General features: G+C 32.8%; 1 protein-coding gene across 1 annotated transcript; it reads left to right on the forward strand.

Moving 5' to 3' along the window:
- The first annotated feature begins 7,512 nt into the window (after nt 1-7,512).
- LOC123919846 (chlorophyll a-b binding protein 215, chloroplastic) lies at nt 7,513-9,082 on the forward strand. Its single transcript, XM_045971859.1, has 2 exons — nt 7,513-7,767; nt 8,236-9,082. The coding sequence occupies exons 1-2, from the start codon at nt 7,622-7,624 to the stop codon at nt 8,885-8,887; spliced, it is 798 nt and encodes a 265-aa protein (XP_045827815.1). The 5' UTR covers nt 7,513-7,621; the 3' UTR covers nt 8,888-9,082.
- Nucleotides 9,083-19,734: the final 10,652 nt, after the last annotated feature.

The following is a 19,734-nucleotide window of genomic DNA, read 5'->3' on the forward strand; positions in this document are numbered from 1 at the left end:
AATAAAAAACTGCACCCAATAACACTTGTCCACATGTTTTTTTATGACGGTGAAAAATTCATACTAATATCATGATAATCGGAAAAAAAACACAAATTTGTATTTAACATATCCCAAATTTGTGATGGTTGTAATAAGATAGGATAAAATGGTTTTTGTCCAAATTTGTGGTGGCTGTCAACAATATATAGTAGACTTTTTTTTATCAGTTACAAAAATATTAGACTAGAAACGAAAAAGTAGTCCTAAGGAAAAAATTAGTTTCCTTTTTACCCTAAATTTCCACTATATATAGGTAAGACATTTATTAATTATTTGAAATTAGAAAGCAGTAATTAAAAGAACCTTATTTCATAAACATCAATTAGGGGTGTACATGGGTTGGGCAAATCCGGTCGACCCGGTCAAACCCACCCAACCCAACCCAAAAAAGTGGGTTGGGTCGGGCAAGTGGGTGGATATGGATTTCAAAAATGAAAAACCCATTAAAAAAATCGGGTTTCGCGTAAAACCGGACCCAACCCAAAAAACCCACTAACCCGCTAGTGCTATGTTTCTTGAAATTTTTTTATGAAAATACTAAAGATTTTTTCATTTGATTATTAAATATTTTTATATTGAAAATGAGTTATACTATTTTTTACGAAAATAAAAAAGATTGAATAATTTTTATAAACAAATATGATAACTTTTCGCATTATTTTTTTAAAATTTTAAAAAATTGAATAATTTTCATAAACAAATATAGTGATTCATGGTTTAGTCATTTGATATTAAAAAAAGCAAAAGAATCATTTGGATAATACGCTATCCAGCCCGTAAATTAGTAGATTTACACAAAAAAATGAGTGATTATTTTTTATAGTGAAAAAAAGTTACCCTATTTTTCAAGAAGATACATTGATTGAGTTATTTTTTATGAGAAAATATGATGATTCAATATTTAGATATTTAATAAAAAAAATAGAAAAATAATTTGGGTAACCCACAACCCAACCCAATCCAACCCGGAAATTAGTGGATTTACCCAACCCGGCCCAATGTTATAACGGGTGGTTATTTTACTAAACCCAACCCGGAGTACCATATGTGGTTTGGGTTTTGGTTTTGGCCAAACTCAACCCAATCCGGCCCACGTACACCCCTAACATCAATGGCACGCTGACTGAAGTTTATGTAACAATTTTTATTTACCAATTATTGACATATACTAGTATGTATTATAAATTTAGAAAATGCTAAACATAGCGAGAAAAATCATCCTGAATTCATCCAGAATTTTGTTGATCGGTTAGTTGATCCAGTGATAACTGATGCAGGATCATAATTTGATTTTTCGTAACTGTGATCGGGAAGGAACTGAAACTACTTGATATCAGAACTGACTGTCAAATCAGATTAGGCAATAGTGGACCAAAACACAAACAAACATCAATATAGATATACTATATTTTGATACAAGTCGCAAAACTATACTTTGGAATTAAGTGTATACTATTTTTTGGGTTAATAAAAGTTCTTGTTTGCCTCTTAAAAAGAAAAGTGTATCTTCAACCATCCCCACACACACTCACGCGTAAACATGCACTTAGTATTTAAAATAATTGAACTAATTTATGTCACACGGTCACACCAAAATGTTTGTTTCTTGTGTTCTCATTTTCACCATATGAGAAGATCAAATATTGTGGCAAGAAGATAAAAAAAAAATACGAGTAATTTTCAAAAATAAATCATATAGCCATACATATATTTTATGACATTTTTTTAATTTAAAATTTGAAAATATGAAAAACCTCATTTCACAAAATAAGTGGAATCTTTTATTTGTGGACAACTCTAAAATTAGAGAAACTATTATAAATATATAAGGACATCTTAACAAAAAATCATTATTTTTCTATATTTTTTTAAATCCCTAATAATAATAATACTATAATTAAGAATGAATCGTATTTAACTTGTGTCATACGGGCACATGTTAAGGAGATAAATGTGAAAATATTCTCTTGAAAATTGTGTATTCAACTTCTTAAACATTAAATATTTTATAACATTAAATATTATATTTCTATATTTAGTTATCTTATCATGTGCCCTAAGGGCACATGTTAACATGACCCTAAATTGTAGTTAGTGAATGCATTTGAAATTAAATATTTATTTTTACCCTAAATTTCTACTATACAAATAAGATATTTATTTAACAAAAATTATAGTTAGTGAATGCATTTGAAATTAGAAAATTGTAAAATAACCTTATTTTATATTAATTATTGATATATATTAATTTTTATAATAACAATTTTTATTTACCAATTATTGACATATATTAATTTTTTATAAACAAATTAAAAGAGAAGTCATGGAATAGATAATGTATCTAATCTATGTAAAAGAGTCTTTCAAAAATGAAAATCTATGTAAAAGAAATATGTATACTATGAGGTAGCAAAGATTTTAATTATTCAATTTTAATTTTATTTTTTACAAGTTCGTTTTCAAATTTAACACGCTATATAAGCGTGGACTATTGCTATTACCTTCTTCTTCTTTTGCTTATAAAAAAAAAAAAAAAAAACCTTCTTCTTCTTTTGGGATAAATGTTGTCTTATCTTTAGCTATAGTTTCGTCAAGAAAAAGTTTGATGTTCTAGAAAACAAAATTATATAAGGGTGTTAACATTGAGGTGCATGAACCTAGCTTACGTGGTTTAATTAGTGATCATATAAAAATTTGGACGAGTAAATATATTTTAGGATGTGAGAATATTGTTGATGGAGTAATATATGTAAGCATATTAAATTTTTGTTTTTTCAATGCAATTTTTTTAGGAAAATGTGTGAAGTCAACCTTTTAAAAATTTAAATTTTTGTTTTTTCAATATAATTTTTTTTCTTTTCTTTCCATTTTTAGTTCCTTAACTAGTGTAAAGTGTCCCGGGGACACTAGTTAGCATGACCCATAAAAAAATTCTATCTTGAAATTTGTGTATTCAATACATTAAAAGTGTAAAATGTTCTCTTACTAACATTAATTTTATTTTTTATTTCTATTTTGGGCATGCTTAACAAGTGCCCGTGACACTGTTTAGCATGACCCATAAATTAAAAGTAGAAACATTCTCTCTCTTAAAATTTGTGCAATTAATTTTAAAAAAATTTAAAAAATACACGAATTACAACAATTTTTTTTTAATCATTAACATATGTACTTAGAACATATATTAGTTTCTCCCATAGTTTAATGGTGGCAAAATTTTGGCTCATATATTTCGTAAAAAAATTAAAAATAAAATTGGTTCATATGCGATTGCTCAACTTGCTCCAACTATGAACCAGCTATAATTAACAAAAGATAAAATATTCTTATTAAACGAGAATTACAAAATTAATAATGAATTATATTAAATTTTTAAAATATTAAACAAATAAATATGTAAATCCATTGTAAAAAACAAGAAAATGATATTCAAATCCTTCAAGTAAATTTTGAAAAAAAAAATAGTCTTTTTCTAAGAAAAAAGTTTCTTATAAATTAATTAAATAAATATTTGATAATTTTCTTTTCTGGCAAGTGCGTTCATCTTACTATAAATAGATGTATAGATAGATAGGTTGGCATCATCAAGCTTTGTAAGATGCATCTGAGTGAAAAAGTAATTTCTGCAAGCACATTGACTCTTGAACTGAACAAAATAACTTAAATGTGTGAAACTGCATATCCATGTGACTATGTCCATTTTACAACCACAATTGGCATAAAGCACTAAAATTTCAAAATGGCCTAAACCCTAAAATCATAGGGTGTGTTTGTTTCAAGGTATGAAATTGCATTCCTTGGAATGATATTCCTAGGAATATTATTTCCAGGAATAACATTCCTACTCATGTGTTTGGTTAAAATTTAGATTTCCTGGGAATGTTTTTAAAATTTATATAAAATAAAAAATTCAAAAAAATAAAAATGCAAATAAATGTGAGTGGTAGTGGGAAGTTATGAGAAGTTATAGGAAGTTGAGTTTTATTCCCATGAGAATGTTATATTCCCACTCTATTAGCATGAGAATAACAAGTGTAGAAGTTATGTGTAATTAACATTCCTGGGATTAAAAAATTCCTGGGAACAAATTTTCAAAACTTGAAACAAACATAGCAATGTTACATTCCAGATCTTATATTCCCAGGAATAACATTACAAACCTTGAAACAAACACACCCATATAAATATATCCAGTAACCGCTATCCAAAAACATCGATATCTTAGATTGTACGTCATTCAACCAAAGCTCTTGTAATGCCCTCACAATATTGTGATTCAGCAGTTCAATGAAATTAAACGAAGACGGAAAATTGTAACGAGATTGAACAGGGAAGATACTTGAAGAATCTGCGATCCATCGACGTTTGTCCTTTTCATCGGAATTTGGTCTAACACCTTCTAAAATTTCCTCCACATCAACCAACTCGTCTACCTCCGAGTTAGACAATTCCTCCTTTCATTGCCACATCCAATTCCATTCCCCTCCATCCCACCGACCCCTGTTTGCTATCATGACGTCCTTATTGTGTTCTAAGCGAAATAACAGAGGAAACACGAAGCAAAGATGTGTTCCTCCAATCCATTTCTCTTCCCAAAAATTAATTGATGAACCGTCACTCGACACACTATTAACGTTAGAAGAGAACCAGTCGGGCCGGCATTTTCCTCCCTCCAATTGTTAGAAGTCCCACATTGGCTAGAGATATGGTAAAGATAGCCTTTATAAGTGTAGTGCAAACCTCAACTCTCAAGCTAGCTTTTGTGGTTGAGTATAGGCCTCTAAAATTCTAATATGGTATCAGAGCCTATCCTAGATCCATTTGTTGTTTGTTGTGGAGACCTCCCATATTTGGGCCACCCGTTGTTGTTGATCCCACGTTCCAGCTTGTTCAGTTCTGGACGTGAGGGGGTGTGTTAGAAGTCCCACATTGGCTAGAGATATGGTAAAGATAGCCTTTATAAGTGTAGTGCAAACCTCAACTCTCAAGCTAGCTTTTGTGGTTGAGTATAGGCCTCTAAAATTCTAATACCAATAGAGCAAATGTCCCTTCACCATAGCTAATCATTCCTCGTATCGGATCCCTCATCCCTCCATAAGATTTTACTTGGTAGTGGTCCATATCTATAATTGAGAAGATCGTACCAAATAACATGTTCTTAACATAAACCATATACTCTATTGGCTTTGTCTGAGTCTAAGAATGGGAAAAGTTGGTCAAATGGCACAAGTTGTCTACTAAAATAGGCCATTTTCTTTTCTACAAGGAAAACAATATAGTTCTTAACATAATCTTGAAATCAATATTTAACTTTCTTAATCACAATATTCTATGCATCTTTAAAGGATCTCACAAATTGTAACATATGTTCTATTTATAGGACAATACGTTAACAAGTTAAAACTACTTTAATGAAAACATAAAAAAAAGTTAAGTAAAATAAAAGAAATAAAATAACTTTTCATTCCTTTGATTTCACTAATTGCCTTCAAATGCATTACAAAGATCCTACTTATAGTACCACTAGTTGGATAATGATCTAATAATACCTACAAGGCCCAATGCTAATAGGCCCAACAATTCAAATGAAAGTCTTAACTAATAATATAAATAAATACTACTAGTTGGACCTTCACTATAATTATTCATAACTAGGGACAGATCTAGAAATCAATGAGACGGGGGGCCGAATGGGCCGATTTTTTTTTTAATAACAAACAATACATATAAAATAAAATCACTATAGTTTTTTTTACAAACATTGTAGCACCTAAAACAAAATAAAATTTTGTGATAAAATCGGATATGATAATTTTGACTAAAAAATCGTGTAATCAATTTCTTAAAATTACAAAAAAAAAAATGCTCTTATCAATACAAAATTTCTATCTTTAAATTCATTATCATTAGTAAAACTCTAAAATAGAATAGATAAACATATAATATTAGATTATATATTGTATAAAAAGAAGTAGCTAGGAAATAGGATGTGTCATTAGCAACTCATAGACATCTATTTGAACCACTAGTACACAAAAAGACAACAACTAAAACACTCACTCTTTCCATTCACTTATAGGATATACATACACATATGCCCAACTTAACAACTTATAGATTATAATATATATATATATATAACATAGTATACATATTTAGGGAGGGGTTGGAGCCCCTGCTTGCCCCCCTCCAGTCCGTCCCTGTTCATAACAATAACAAATATTAAACATATGTTATAAGTAAATTTTTTGAATCACAGTCTACATCTCCACGACCAACACCACAAGAAACAAAGTTGTTAGTAGAATCTAATTTATGCTAATACTTGCTTGTGTTTTGTTCTTCCACATTTAATTATGGGTTCAACTCCTCCCATTTGGGCTGCTAATTGTCTCTTAATACTTGCTTGTGCATTGGTATTGGCTTGGGACCTGTGAGTATGCTCCTCTTGAGGTCTGAGGTTCGATTCTCTCTGGCGCCAATTTGGGTGGGCTAATTTAGCCTCTTAAAAAAAAAAGGATTTTTAACAACATTAGCAGCCGCTACTACTAAATCATCTATCCTAACAAACTCCCAAATTTGCTTGCATTTCTCAAAGTAGACTGTTTGATCTAAACCGGATTTTGTTCCATGCTCAAGCCATTCATGTTTCCACCGTTATTTCCGTTTTTAAATATTTAAACTAATCATCTTACTTTTTTTATTTATATGAAGATACACATATCCAACAAAATTTTAATAAATTTGGAATTCATAATTGAAGAACCTAGCCTCTTACATTATTAATATTCAAAATAAAAAAAAAAATTCAAAATGATTTCAGGAAATACAAAATGTTAAGGCTTATTAAGGCTTAAATGAAGATACGCATTTTTTAGTTTTTTTACAAAATTATCCTACAACTCTATTAACTCAATCTAAAAATTAGTTAATCCAAAATATAAAAGATGTGATGGGCAATGGAGTTGCACTAGCACAAGCACAAATATAGACCAAGATTCTCCGAAGTCAATGATTTCATGCAGTCACGTTGTCGATTTACGGTGGTCGTTAGATTGAAAGCATACGGTTCAAATTTTAAACTCGATGTTTTCAATCTTTAAAAAAACAAAATCTTCACTAAAAATCGAACCATTGTCTCTCGATCCAACGATTACGATCGAGCCAACTGCAAAACTACATCAATATTTTGACAGCAGGAAACCTTATCTTATTTTCCCTAATACCCAATCCAAACTCTATTCCAAGTTTCTGTTTTTCTTAACTTTGGTGGACCTAATTTCCTTGGCTCACATTCACCCTCTTCAAAACATCTAAGCAACCAGATCACAGTGTCCAAATGGCACAAAGAGAGCCACAATATCAGTACAAAATATCAGGTTGAGAATCCACATCCAAATTCAGCACCAATAAGATGTTGCTGACTTGTGCATATCCTAATCCACAAAATCTTATGATTTCCACCGTGGCCACTCTCAACACTTCTATAAACCTTTGTAGAATTTCCTTCATTCTTCACAACAACACTAGCTAGCTATTAACACCAAAGAGAACAACAGCAAGAAACCTCAAAGCCCTCATGGCCACCTCTGCTATCCAACAATCAGCATTCACTGGTAAGACTGGTTTGAGACAAGGAAATGAGTTCATCAGGAGAGCTGGTAACTTTGGCCCAGCTCGCCTCACCATGCGTCGTACTGTGAAGAGTGCTCCTGAAAGCATTTGGTAAGTAGTTCAATTACAGTCAAAAAAATTCAAAATGTTTTGGTTTTTTAACACTCTTATGTCTCATCATGTCTCTTAAGAACATAGTAACAAATTCTTAGCTTAGATGGGGAAGACCCAAAAGCCATAGATTATGCATGTGTAATGTAATAGATTAAATCAAATGTTAATAACTAACTGGTGATATAACTGCTTATAGACTATAATTTATGAATCACGGACACTCCTTGAATTAGGTCACACGTAACACGACACCAACATATATGATTACATTGAATTATGTTATTTTCTTACATTATTATCGGTGTGGAAGTGTCCGTGTATTTGTGCTTCACACCTTATAGTTAATAGTTATCATCTTGTCTTGTAAAGGTCTAATCAAATGCAACATCCTGTGCTAACATTTGAAGTAAGGTTGTGATAATTTGTTTCTGTATTTAACTTGGTATGATCTGTTGTTAAAATCAGGTATGGCCCTGACAGACCCAAGTACTTGGGTCCATTCTCAGAACAAATTCCATCATACCTGACTGGTGAATTCCCTGGTGACTACGGATGGGACACAGCTGGATTATCAGCTGACCCTGAAACTTTTGCAAAGAACCGTGAGCTTGAAGTAATTCACAGCAGATGGGCTATGCTTGGAGCATTGGGATGTACCTTCCCTGAAATCCTTGAAAAGAATGGTGTTAAATTCGGCGAGGCAGTCTGGTTTAAGGCTGGTGCCCAGATCTTCTCTGAGGGTGGCCTTGACTATTTGGGCAACCCAAACTTGATCCATGCTCAGAGCATTCTTGCAATCTGGGCTACTCAGGTTGTGCTCATGGGATTCGTTGAAGGTTACAGAATTGGTGGAGGACCACTTGGTGAAGGATTAGACCCACTTTACCCTGGCGGTGCCTTTGACCCTCTTGGTCTTGCTGATGACCCTGATGCATTTGCAGAGTTGAAGGTGAAGGAACTCAAGAATGGCCGATTGGCTATGTTCTCCATGTTTGGTTTCTTTGTTCAAGCCATTGTTACCGGCAAGGGACCTGTTCAGAACCTTTACGACCATCTTGCTGACCCTGTCGCCAACAACGCATGGGCATATGCTACTAACTTCGTCCCCGGACAATAAGAATGCCAAGATATGGCTGCCTCTTCAGCTGCAATCTTCTGCTCTCATTTGCATTTGTGTTGAGTTTAACTTCTATTTTCACCAATGTAATTACACAAGCAGAACCTGTATGTGGCTGATTATATGTTAGAAATATGGATCCTAAGAAATGTCAACTCTTGTGCATGAATTCAGAATATTGATTGAGCTGTGTTAGTCATATGCTTTTATGTAATCTCCCATAATAATTAGTTTAAATAATGCAACCAGTTCAACTACTAAAATTTGTCAAAAAACATCAACTACTTAAATGTAATTACACAAAGATTGGTATTTAGTATGAATAAGTTTGCACACGAAAAAGGCATGAATGTGTTCAAACTAATCAGGTGGTTGGTAACCATACACCTAGATAGGTCAAATGAGAAGCAAAAAAAAAATAAAAAAATTCACTACACCATTGATTGTTTATGTTTTGTTTGTTGGAAAAAACAAATTGTTCCTTTTAGCATTTTGGTTGCACAAAAACTCTGCTTCCTGCAGAATTCAAATTTGTTATCATGTGTTTGAGAAATCAAGGTTAGATCCTTCTCTTAATCTTCAAGATAACAAAATATGGTGGTTGAAACTAAAAGACTGTAAATTTCACTTCTGGGGTTATAGCAATTTTCTTAAAAATAAGATGACACTGAGAGCGCAATATTATGTAATATGATTATAGAGCATTTTCATGAGATTCATCATCTTTATTATCTCGTGAAAAAGAAGCCATAATGGGTATCAACAATATAATATATCTGTAACCATTTTTAAAATTCATACCTCGACAAGGATCCGCAACATGCCAGCAAAAGTTATTGCAAGAACATGATCCATTTTTGAAATGATGAAAGCAGATGTACCTCATTTCACGATCGTATAGATAGCTGAGAGGTGTCGGTAACTACATGGCAATCGTTACAGACTCAAAGGTTCTTTATAATGCGAATAAGAGTTCTTTCCATATCGATGAGACCAAATGAAATCGCCAACTCTCACTGCGGTTCTCTAATTCAATTTATTTTTCCTTCTCGCCATGACACCATCAATGTTTAGCAGAACTTGGCTTGTGTCAGGAACATGTCACTCCAGTTTCAGTTTCTCCCTCATTTCCCTCAACTTTGCATATATATCCTGGGTTTGGGGATGTGATCTATCCAACACAATAAACCGATGAAGTTGACCCTTGTGCTCAATGAAGCTGCATCCAGCATCCTTTATCACTCATCTCTTTTTCATCATTTCTGTTACATGTGAAACTTTATCCCACTTCCCAGCTGCAGCATACATATTGGAAAGTACAGTATAACACCCGGTATGAGCATCTAAATCCTCCTCAATCAAATTTCAAGCTGCATATTCACCAATTTCCAAGTTTCCATGATTCCTAGCACCACAAAGCAAACTCATCCAGATAACTTTGTTGGGTCTCGCAGTCACTGGCATCCTCTCAATGATATTTTTTGCCTGTTCAAGATGCCCGGCTCAACATAAAATGTGGATGAAGCAACCATAATGTTCAACTATGAGATCAATTTTATACTCATTTATCATCATTTGAAAAACTCAGTTTTCCTCATTTACCATGCCTGCATGACTATAAGAATTCAAAAAACCTATCAAAGTTATAGCATGAGGTTTCATTCCAATTCTTTGCATTTCCATAAAAAAAGCTAAAGAGCTTGATCAGCCAAACCATGCCACAATTTGTTGTTGGCTATTGCTTTGAAAACAGACACAGCACTCTCTAATACACTGTTATGATTTGCTAAAAGTAAGAAACGCCAACGAAAAAGACATGACCCTTGCACTGAGTGAAATATTTCCACATAATTCCTGCTTTAAGTAATATAGTTCGTGTAGACAGGAAAAAACTTCCTACTCACTGTAAAACACAAATGATTTCAGATGCCCTTCAATGTGGTTGATTCTTTGCAGTGAAGGGATATAATGTAATCTCATTCCTAATGTTAGGTTACGTCCTCGTGAATAAATTCAAACAAACTGTAGTTTGTAAAAGAAACATTTACACTTAAATATACAGCATGGAGGTCAGCCTGTGTAAGCATCCAGGGCTATAAATGAAATGAAAGAACAAAAAAAAGAAGAAAAAGAGGAGGGAGGAAAGCACAAATTAAGAAAAAAAATTTTGATAGCTTCTCCATGTTAAATTTCTTCAGAAGTACAAAACAAATATGACAATTCAAAAATATCAAATTGGAGTCAAATTCGTAAAATTAATCATAAGTTAATTGGGTGACTTTATAAAGGAGAAAATTTTGAATAAATACACCACAGATTCACCTTATGTTAATTGATTTGAATAGTATTTCCATTTTAGTGCCCAGAATCATTTTCACTTGTCCACGGGGGACCACTTGTGAAGATCATCCACCGTAGCATAAGCCTTGAACCTTGAATTTGTAACTCCCATATAAAATTCTTAAATTAAAATTTTGGTACAACTGTAAATTTTGATTTGAATTAGAAAATCATGCTATTGTGTATGTAACTGTTTGAGTAATGGGCATTATAGAGCATTTTCATGAAATTCGTCATCTTTATTATCATGTGAAAAAGAATATCTGTAACCATTTTTAAAACTGATACCTCGACAATATAATATATCTTTATTATCATGAGTATCAACAATATAATATCAACAATAAATCTTTTATCTTTATTATCATGAGTATCAACAATATAATATATCTGTAACCATTTTTAAAACTGATACCTCGACAAGGATCCACAACATGTCAGCAAAAGTTATTGCAAGAACATGATCCATTTTTGAAATGATGAAAGCAGATGTACCTCGCACTGTGATTTCACGATCGTAGATAGCTGAGAGGAGTTCGGTAACTACATGGCAATCGTTACAGACTCAAAGGTTCTTTCTAATGCCAATAGGAGTTCTTTCCATATCGATGAGACCAAATGAAATGGCCAACTCTCAATGCGGTTCTCTAATTCAATTTATTTTTCCTTCTCACCATGACACCATCAATGTTTAGCAGAACTTGGCTTGTGTCAGGAACATGTCACTCCAGTTTCAGTTTCTCCCTCATTTCCCTCAACTTTGCAAGAGAAATCCTGGGTTTGGGGATGTGATCTATCCAACACAATAAACCGATGAAGTTGACCCTTGTGCTCAATGAAGCTGCATTCAGCATCCTTTATCACTCAACTCTTTTTCATCATTTCTCTTACATGTGAAACTTTATCCCACTTCCCAGCTGCAGCATACATGTTGGAAAGTACAGTATAACACCCGGTATGAGCATCTAAATCCTCAATAAAATTTCAAGCTGCATATTCACCAATTTCCAAGTTTCCATGAGTCCTAGCCCCACAAAGCAAACTCATCCAGATGGCTTTGTTGGGTCTCACAGTCACTGGCATCCTGTCAATGATATTTTTTGCCTGTTAAAGATGCCCGGCTCGACATAAAATGTCGACGAGGCAGCCATAATGTTCAACTATGGGATCAATTTTATACTCATTTATGAATCTGGAACTAGTAAAATGTCGACGAAGCAGATGTACCTCCTACTGTGATTTCACGATCGTAGATAGCTGAGAGGAGTTCGGTAACTACATGGCAATCATTACAGACTCGAAGGTTCTTTAAAATGCGAATAAGAGTTCTTTCCATATCGATAGACCAAATGAAATGGCCAACTCTCTCACTATGGTTCTCTAATTCAAATTATTTTCCCTTCTCAGTTCTCACCATGACACCATCAATGTTTAGCAGAACTTGGCTTGTGTCAGGAACATGTCACTCCAGTTTCAGTTTCTCCCTCATGTCCCTCAGCTTTGCATATATATCCTGGGTTTGGGGATGTGATCTCACACAATAAACTGATGAAGTTGACCCTTGTTCTCAATGAAGCTGCATCCAGCATCCTTTATCACTCATCTCTTTTTCATCATTTCTCTTACATGTGAAACTTTCTCCCACTTCCCAGCTGCAGCATACATATTGGAAAGTACAGTATAACACCCGGTATGAGCATCTAAATCCTCCTCGATCAAATTTCAAGCTGCGTATTCACCAATTTCCAAGTTTCCATGAGTCCTAGCACCACAAAGCAAACTCATCCAGATGGCTTTGTTGGGTCTCACAGTCACTGGCATCCTCTCAATGATACTTTTTGCCTGTTCAAGATGCCCGACTCGACATAAAATGTCGACGAGGCAACCATAATGTTCAACTACGGGATCAATTTTATACTCATTTATCATCATTTGAAAAACTCAGTTTCCCTCATCTACCATGCCTGCATGACTACAAGCATTCCAATTTCCAATTATTTGCATTTCCATAAAAAGCTCATGAGCTTGATCAACTAAACCGTGCAATCCTAAGCCCACAATTATAGCCATCTAATGCCCCAATTTCTTGTTGCCCACTGCTTTGAAAACAGCCAAAGCACTCTCTATACTACCCCACCGTGCAACTCAAATCCATTCTTAACCATACACGAATGAATCCATCTTCTATTACCAAGAACAGCAGAAAGAGCACTCAACAATGTAACATTCCCTTCTTTCAACAACACTTCAAACAACTCCATAGCTTCATAAAAACACACATTGAGCTGATATCCAGCTATCATTGAATTCCAACTTATCAAACTTCTCGCAGAACACAGACATATGACAAAACAATCCATCCGCCAAATAAATCTTACCACACTTCATATACCCATTAATCATAACATTACAAGAAAGCAAACTCTTATCAGGCATCTAATAAAATATCTCTCTGGCAACCTTAACCTTTCCACATTTACACAACCCGTCGAGCAAAACAGTTCAAGTAAACTTATCCCTGCTAGGCATTTCATCGAACACCTTAAACGCGAACTCAACATCACTGTTCTTAGCACACCCATCACTGTAAAAATTTAATTATTACATGTGTGGTTGACTGATCTTTAACTTGTTTAGGGATTACCAATAAGTAATTTGTTGTTTGATTTACTTTTGTTAAATTAGAGACACGTTATGCTTAATCTTTTTAATATAATTAAGTTGGTTTTATTTAAAAAAAAAAGTACTCTTATAAGTTATAATAAATGGTGGCATATTTTTTTTTCTCTAAAGTAGTCAAATAATATATTAATAAAACCTGATTAAATATAAGGTGTTCTTACTCAGGGAAGAAAAAGACATTCAAGAGAGCATCTAATCAAAAAAATCCTAACCCCGGTAGTACATGATAAGATTGGACCACACCACAGAATTTAAATCATAATAGGAAACTTTTTTTCCCCTTTTGTCAAGTATTTTGGTTGATATTCTAAGTGTAGAGAAATGGAGAATTTTGGGTTCAAACATAGTTATTCTTCAAAAATATTTCTCTGGTAACTCCCAACTCAGCTACATTTAACTACCATCAAATCAGAACTTTTACTTTGTTAAGCAACAATTCAGTTGATATCTCGTGCGAACACCTTATTATTTCTTTCTTTTCAAATAATCCAGGCTATCCAAATTGCAAAAAAAGTGGCAACGAACTTCTTTGCCAAAAAATAATTGCTACAAAATTGAATAACGTGAATTTGGACATCATTCGAAAAAATGCTTGATAATCCTAACCAATTTAAAATTGATGTCCAAATATTAGAGGAAAAATCACAATCAAATAACAAATCATTAACGATTTCATTTCTTTCACATTCACATGAACAAAGTACGAATCCAATGTTAAGAAGTTTCACACCAGTTGCGAGATGACCTATACTCAATCACAAAAACTAGTTTGAGAGTTGAGATTTGCATTACACTTATAAATGTTATCTTTACCATATCTCTAGCCAATGTGGAACTTCTAACACACCCCTCACGTCCAGAACTGAACAAACTGGAACATGGAATCAATAACAACAAGTGGCCCAAATATGGGAGGTCTCAACAACAAACAACAAATAGATCTCGGATAGGCTCTGATACCATATTAGAATTTGAGAGACATATACTCAACCACAAAAGCTAACTTGAGAGTTGAGGTTTGCACTACACTTATAAAGGTTATCTTTATCATATCTCTAGCCAATACGAAACTTCTAACAAGTTGAGTTAGACTCAATACCCAATTCTAATATGGTAGCAGAGTCTCCTCCACGATCCTCTGAACCACCATTTATATCCATGCCAAATTAAATTATCTTTTCCACATAACCTGGCTAGTTAAAAATAATCTCCTCACAACTCACAAATAGAGACACTTTCAAATAAATTATTTTTTTTCCTTATAACCTCCTTATGCTCACACCCTCCCAATAATTGAATCTAAATTTAGTTATTAGTTAAATGTTTGGAGGGTGTCTAAATACATGTCATAGATTCCATTATAGAATGGTTATGATTAATTGCGTGAATATATTATATCTAGCATGTCTAATGTCTAATTAATAATAGAGTAATCTATGTTAAAAGATGCAGAAACAAGGCTGCACTTAGTCTAGTTGGTAGTATATCAAAAATTTAAAGCCTTGGTTCAATAATTTGGGTGGGTAATGTCTTATGAACCCTTATCTATCATTTGTACCGATCTTTTGTCTTCTGGTGAATGAATTACTTTGTTGTAAAAATATTTAAGACCAAATCAACCATTCACTCAAAGCTACTGAGTTTTAAGCATACTCTTTCCCTAATAAAATATACTCCTAAGCAAAAAGTATAAATATAGTCCAAAATTAAATCAATAGTATTTTTTTGCTTATATATATTTTTTCTTTTGTATTAACAAGCTGGTTTTCAGGGGGAAGGAATTCCGATAATTCAGTTCGGTCACAAGATAAATAAAATCTAGTAAAAATTTGTTCCCAAGAAATCGAGCCCGTGTTCTTTCAAACGATCTGTGCTAGAGAAAATTCATAATCACTAAAGTCAAATGTCTTAGTTTGCTTATATATTATTATAGAATTAGAACGCAAACTTTCAGAATTTGATCTAATGGTAAAAAGACAAATCTTAGATCCAGGAAATCCTGAGTTCGAATCTCACTAGGTCTCTGCTTAGACTGACAATAAAGACATGCAATCCTAGTAAAGCGTTGGAATTTTAATAGTTTATCGTTAGACATAAACTTCCTTAAAGAAATTATTAGACATAAACCATGAAAACTATACGATATTAGTAAGGGTGTTATTTGATCCATGTTGATATTGTTTAGTGAAAATTCGTTTCCAGTTGTTATTTCATGAATAAGAACTTACATGCATGCATATATATATATATATATATATATATATATATATATATATATATATATATATATATATATATATATAGGGGGCTGCTAACTTAGACTCAGTTGGGTCTAAATTAGCAAAGTGCACCTTTTCAGTTGGACCAAAATACCCATTCTTTTTAATTAATTAACCAAATTACCATCAATGGACGCGGATCCAGTGTCGCGCGCGTACCGCAGGACCATGGTTACAGGCCGTTGATTTCCATCAGACAGCCAAGATATGATCTCATCAAGACTGTCTGATCAATCTAACAGCCCAGATCATCCGAATCCATCAGATTCCAGCGCGTGCACCACACTGGATTACACCCTGGAGAGAGAAGAATCTACTTTTTAAAAGCAGGACACGTGTCGCTGTCTGATTGGCTGGGCGTGATTTTTTTCCATTTAATACTTTGAACTCAATTATTTCGTTGTAAATTAATTTTTTATTTTTTATTTTTATACCAAAATTCATAATTTTTTTTTCTCTACAAATAGAGACTTGGTTCGTTTGATTTGGACACAGAAAAAAAAACCCAATTTTTCACTACCTTAATCTCATTTTTCACTACCTTGCATCAACTCACTGAAACCATTCTACCAGGAAAATGGTTTCAGATTACAACTCTCAGAAACCATTGTACCAGATAAATGGTTTCAGAAGCAAACACAATTAATAAATTACTCACTGAAACCATTCTACCAGTAAAATGGTTTCAGAATACAACTATGTGCAACCATTCTACAAGCTAAATGGTTTCAGAAGCAAATAACTAATAATCAACTTACTGAAACCATTCTACCAGCAAAATGGTTTCAGATTACAACTCTCTGAAACCATTGTACCAGATAAATGGTTTCAGAAGCAAACACAATTAATAAATTACTCATTGAAACCATTCTACCAGTAAAATGGTTTCAGAATACAACTATGTGCAACCATTCTACCAGTAAAATGGTTTCAGAAGCAAACATTAGTTTTTAATTACCGTTTTATCTCATTTAATTAACTAAAAATAGTTTCAGGTCTCCAAAAATTTCATAAAATATACCAAAAGTTCCAGAATATTATCTACTATTTTCCTGGTATAATGGTTTCAGTGAGTTGGTTGAGTGGTGCGTGTTAAATTACAACACACAAGTAACGTATTTAGTAGACAAAAAATGAGATTAAGGTAGTGAAAAATTGCATTTTTTTTTCGCTGTCCAAATCAAACGAACCAAGTCTCTATTTGTAGACAAAAAAAAAATTATGAATTTTGGTATAAAAATAAAAAAATAAAAAATTAATTTACAACGAAATAATTGAGTTCAAAGTATTAAATGAACAAAAATCACGTCCAGCCAACCTTTGTGTGACACGTGTCATACTTTTAAAAAGCAAATTTTTCTCTCTCCAGGGTGTAATCCAGTGTGGCGCACGCTCTGGAATCTGATGGATCAGGATGATCTGGGCTGTCGGATTGATCAGACAGTCTTGATGAGATCTGATCTTGGCTGTCTGATGGGAATCAACGGTCTGTAACCATGGTCTTTCGGTACGCGCGCGACACTGGATCCGCGTCTATTAATGGGTATTTTGGTTAATTAATTAAAAAGAATGGGTATTTTGGTCCAATTGAAAAGGTGCACCTTGCTAACTTAGACCTAACTAGGGTCTAAGTTAGAAAACCCCATATATATATATATATATATATATATATATATATATATATATACACACACACTAAATTTAATATCATTTTTAATATCAATCAATATATACAACTAAATTAAGTAGGTGTTATTCTTACCATATGTCATGGCTCATGCATGCCCTACACTACTGGAAGAACAAATATTCTTTATTATGTGGGGTGAGGAATTTGAAAGAGATGCACGGGAGTCATCATCATTATCTTTCTTAAAGTCTCAAAACACATGATTATGTTTTTATAATAATTTAGTACTTTAGTAAAAAAAAATAAAAATAGTACTGTATTAAACTTGTTAAATTTAGTTCTCCTACTTATTTTAAAGTGAGGAATTTACATGTACAAAACGTATTATGTTCAAATACTTCATTTATTTAATATATTTTTACATATTTTATTTCTTCAAAATTTTTTTGCATATTTTATTATAATTGATAATTTCTTTTTTGTTTGTATTAATCTCCTGTTTTCAGGGAAATGAGGCTCCATAATCTGCGAAATAAGTAAAATCTGATCAATAAGTTAAACTCGAATTCTATCGAACGATTCGTTCTAGAAAAAGTTCATTTGCTTAATGTTTGCCATCCTTTTATATAAGAGTGTAATATTTTATTTTAGAGAGTTTGAAACAAATTGACGAGAGAGACGTTAATTGATGCAACAATTGCACATGACTACATAATCCACACCATTGATCGGTCTATGAGATAGAACAGTACATAATTTGTATTTTATATTGTTTTCATTGTCACAATGGACTATAGCTTATGAAAGTAGCTAGAGAGTATAGTCGAACAAACCATATAATTTTACACATTTAGTTCTCTCTCTTTCTTTGATGGACATGGACACTAATCACTAATTAATGATTGATGGCAAATTCCAAAAATATTCCTTGCCAATTCCTTTTGTCTATTCCCCACAGCAAGACCTCACCTTCCAAGCTCCAAAACAAGAACAACACGGTCAATCGTTAGATGATTTAGTAGTGATTGATATTGGATTTGGTATTGAAGATCACGGTTCGATCACCGCAATTATGATTGGAAGGGGATTGAAACCACTTGATGTAAGAACTGACCTCAAAACTAGATTAGGTGGTCCAATGAAACAGATACTGATGATGAAAAAAAAAAAATATATGCATTTCCTTTTGTATTATAAAATAAATAATTACGATATTTTATTACTTATAGTAACATTAATGACTATATTTTACCTGTCTCTAATAGAATTTGAACTCTTTCTTAAAATTTTAAGATCGAAATCTCATCACTAAACTGACACCTCATAAAGGAAAACATTATGTTTCAATAGTTGAAAACTTACAAAAACAAAAAAGAAGTAACATACCATAAAGACCAAACAAAGATGTACATACCATTCCTAAACAAATAGTGGTCTAAAATTGACAAGTACAGATAAGCAATTACCTAACCATTTATTCTCCAAAATACTCAATTCCAATTGCTACTCTGCATCATCAATTTGGACTTTACCTCTTACCATTTTCCTCATTCAAAAAGTCCCTTTGGCTACACATGAAGCTACCCTTCCTTCTCCCTATACTAACTTCAACAACTATCTCTTTGTCTTTTTGTCAAACATCACTTGATTCTAATCTATGTTGCTTTCATCAGGAATCAATTAGAAGGACCCAAATACTAAAAAATAATGTTAAATACTCTGGTACACATCTTATCTAAATATATATAGGTATATTATTGACGTGGATAACTCTAATAGGTCTATGATTGGTGTTTAATATAAAAAAATTAATAAACACTAATTATGAACCTATTATAATTGTCCATATCAGCGAATATACCGATACATATTTAAATAAAATATACACGAAAGAATTCACAAAAAATAATATGCTC

Source organism: Trifolium pratense, linkage group LG4, assembly GCF_020283565.1.
Source record: "Trifolium pratense cultivar HEN17-A07 linkage group LG4, ARS_RC_1.1, whole genome shotgun sequence".
In the NCBI taxonomy this organism is placed as follows: domain Eukaryota; kingdom Viridiplantae; phylum Streptophyta; class Magnoliopsida; order Fabales; family Fabaceae; genus Trifolium; species Trifolium pratense.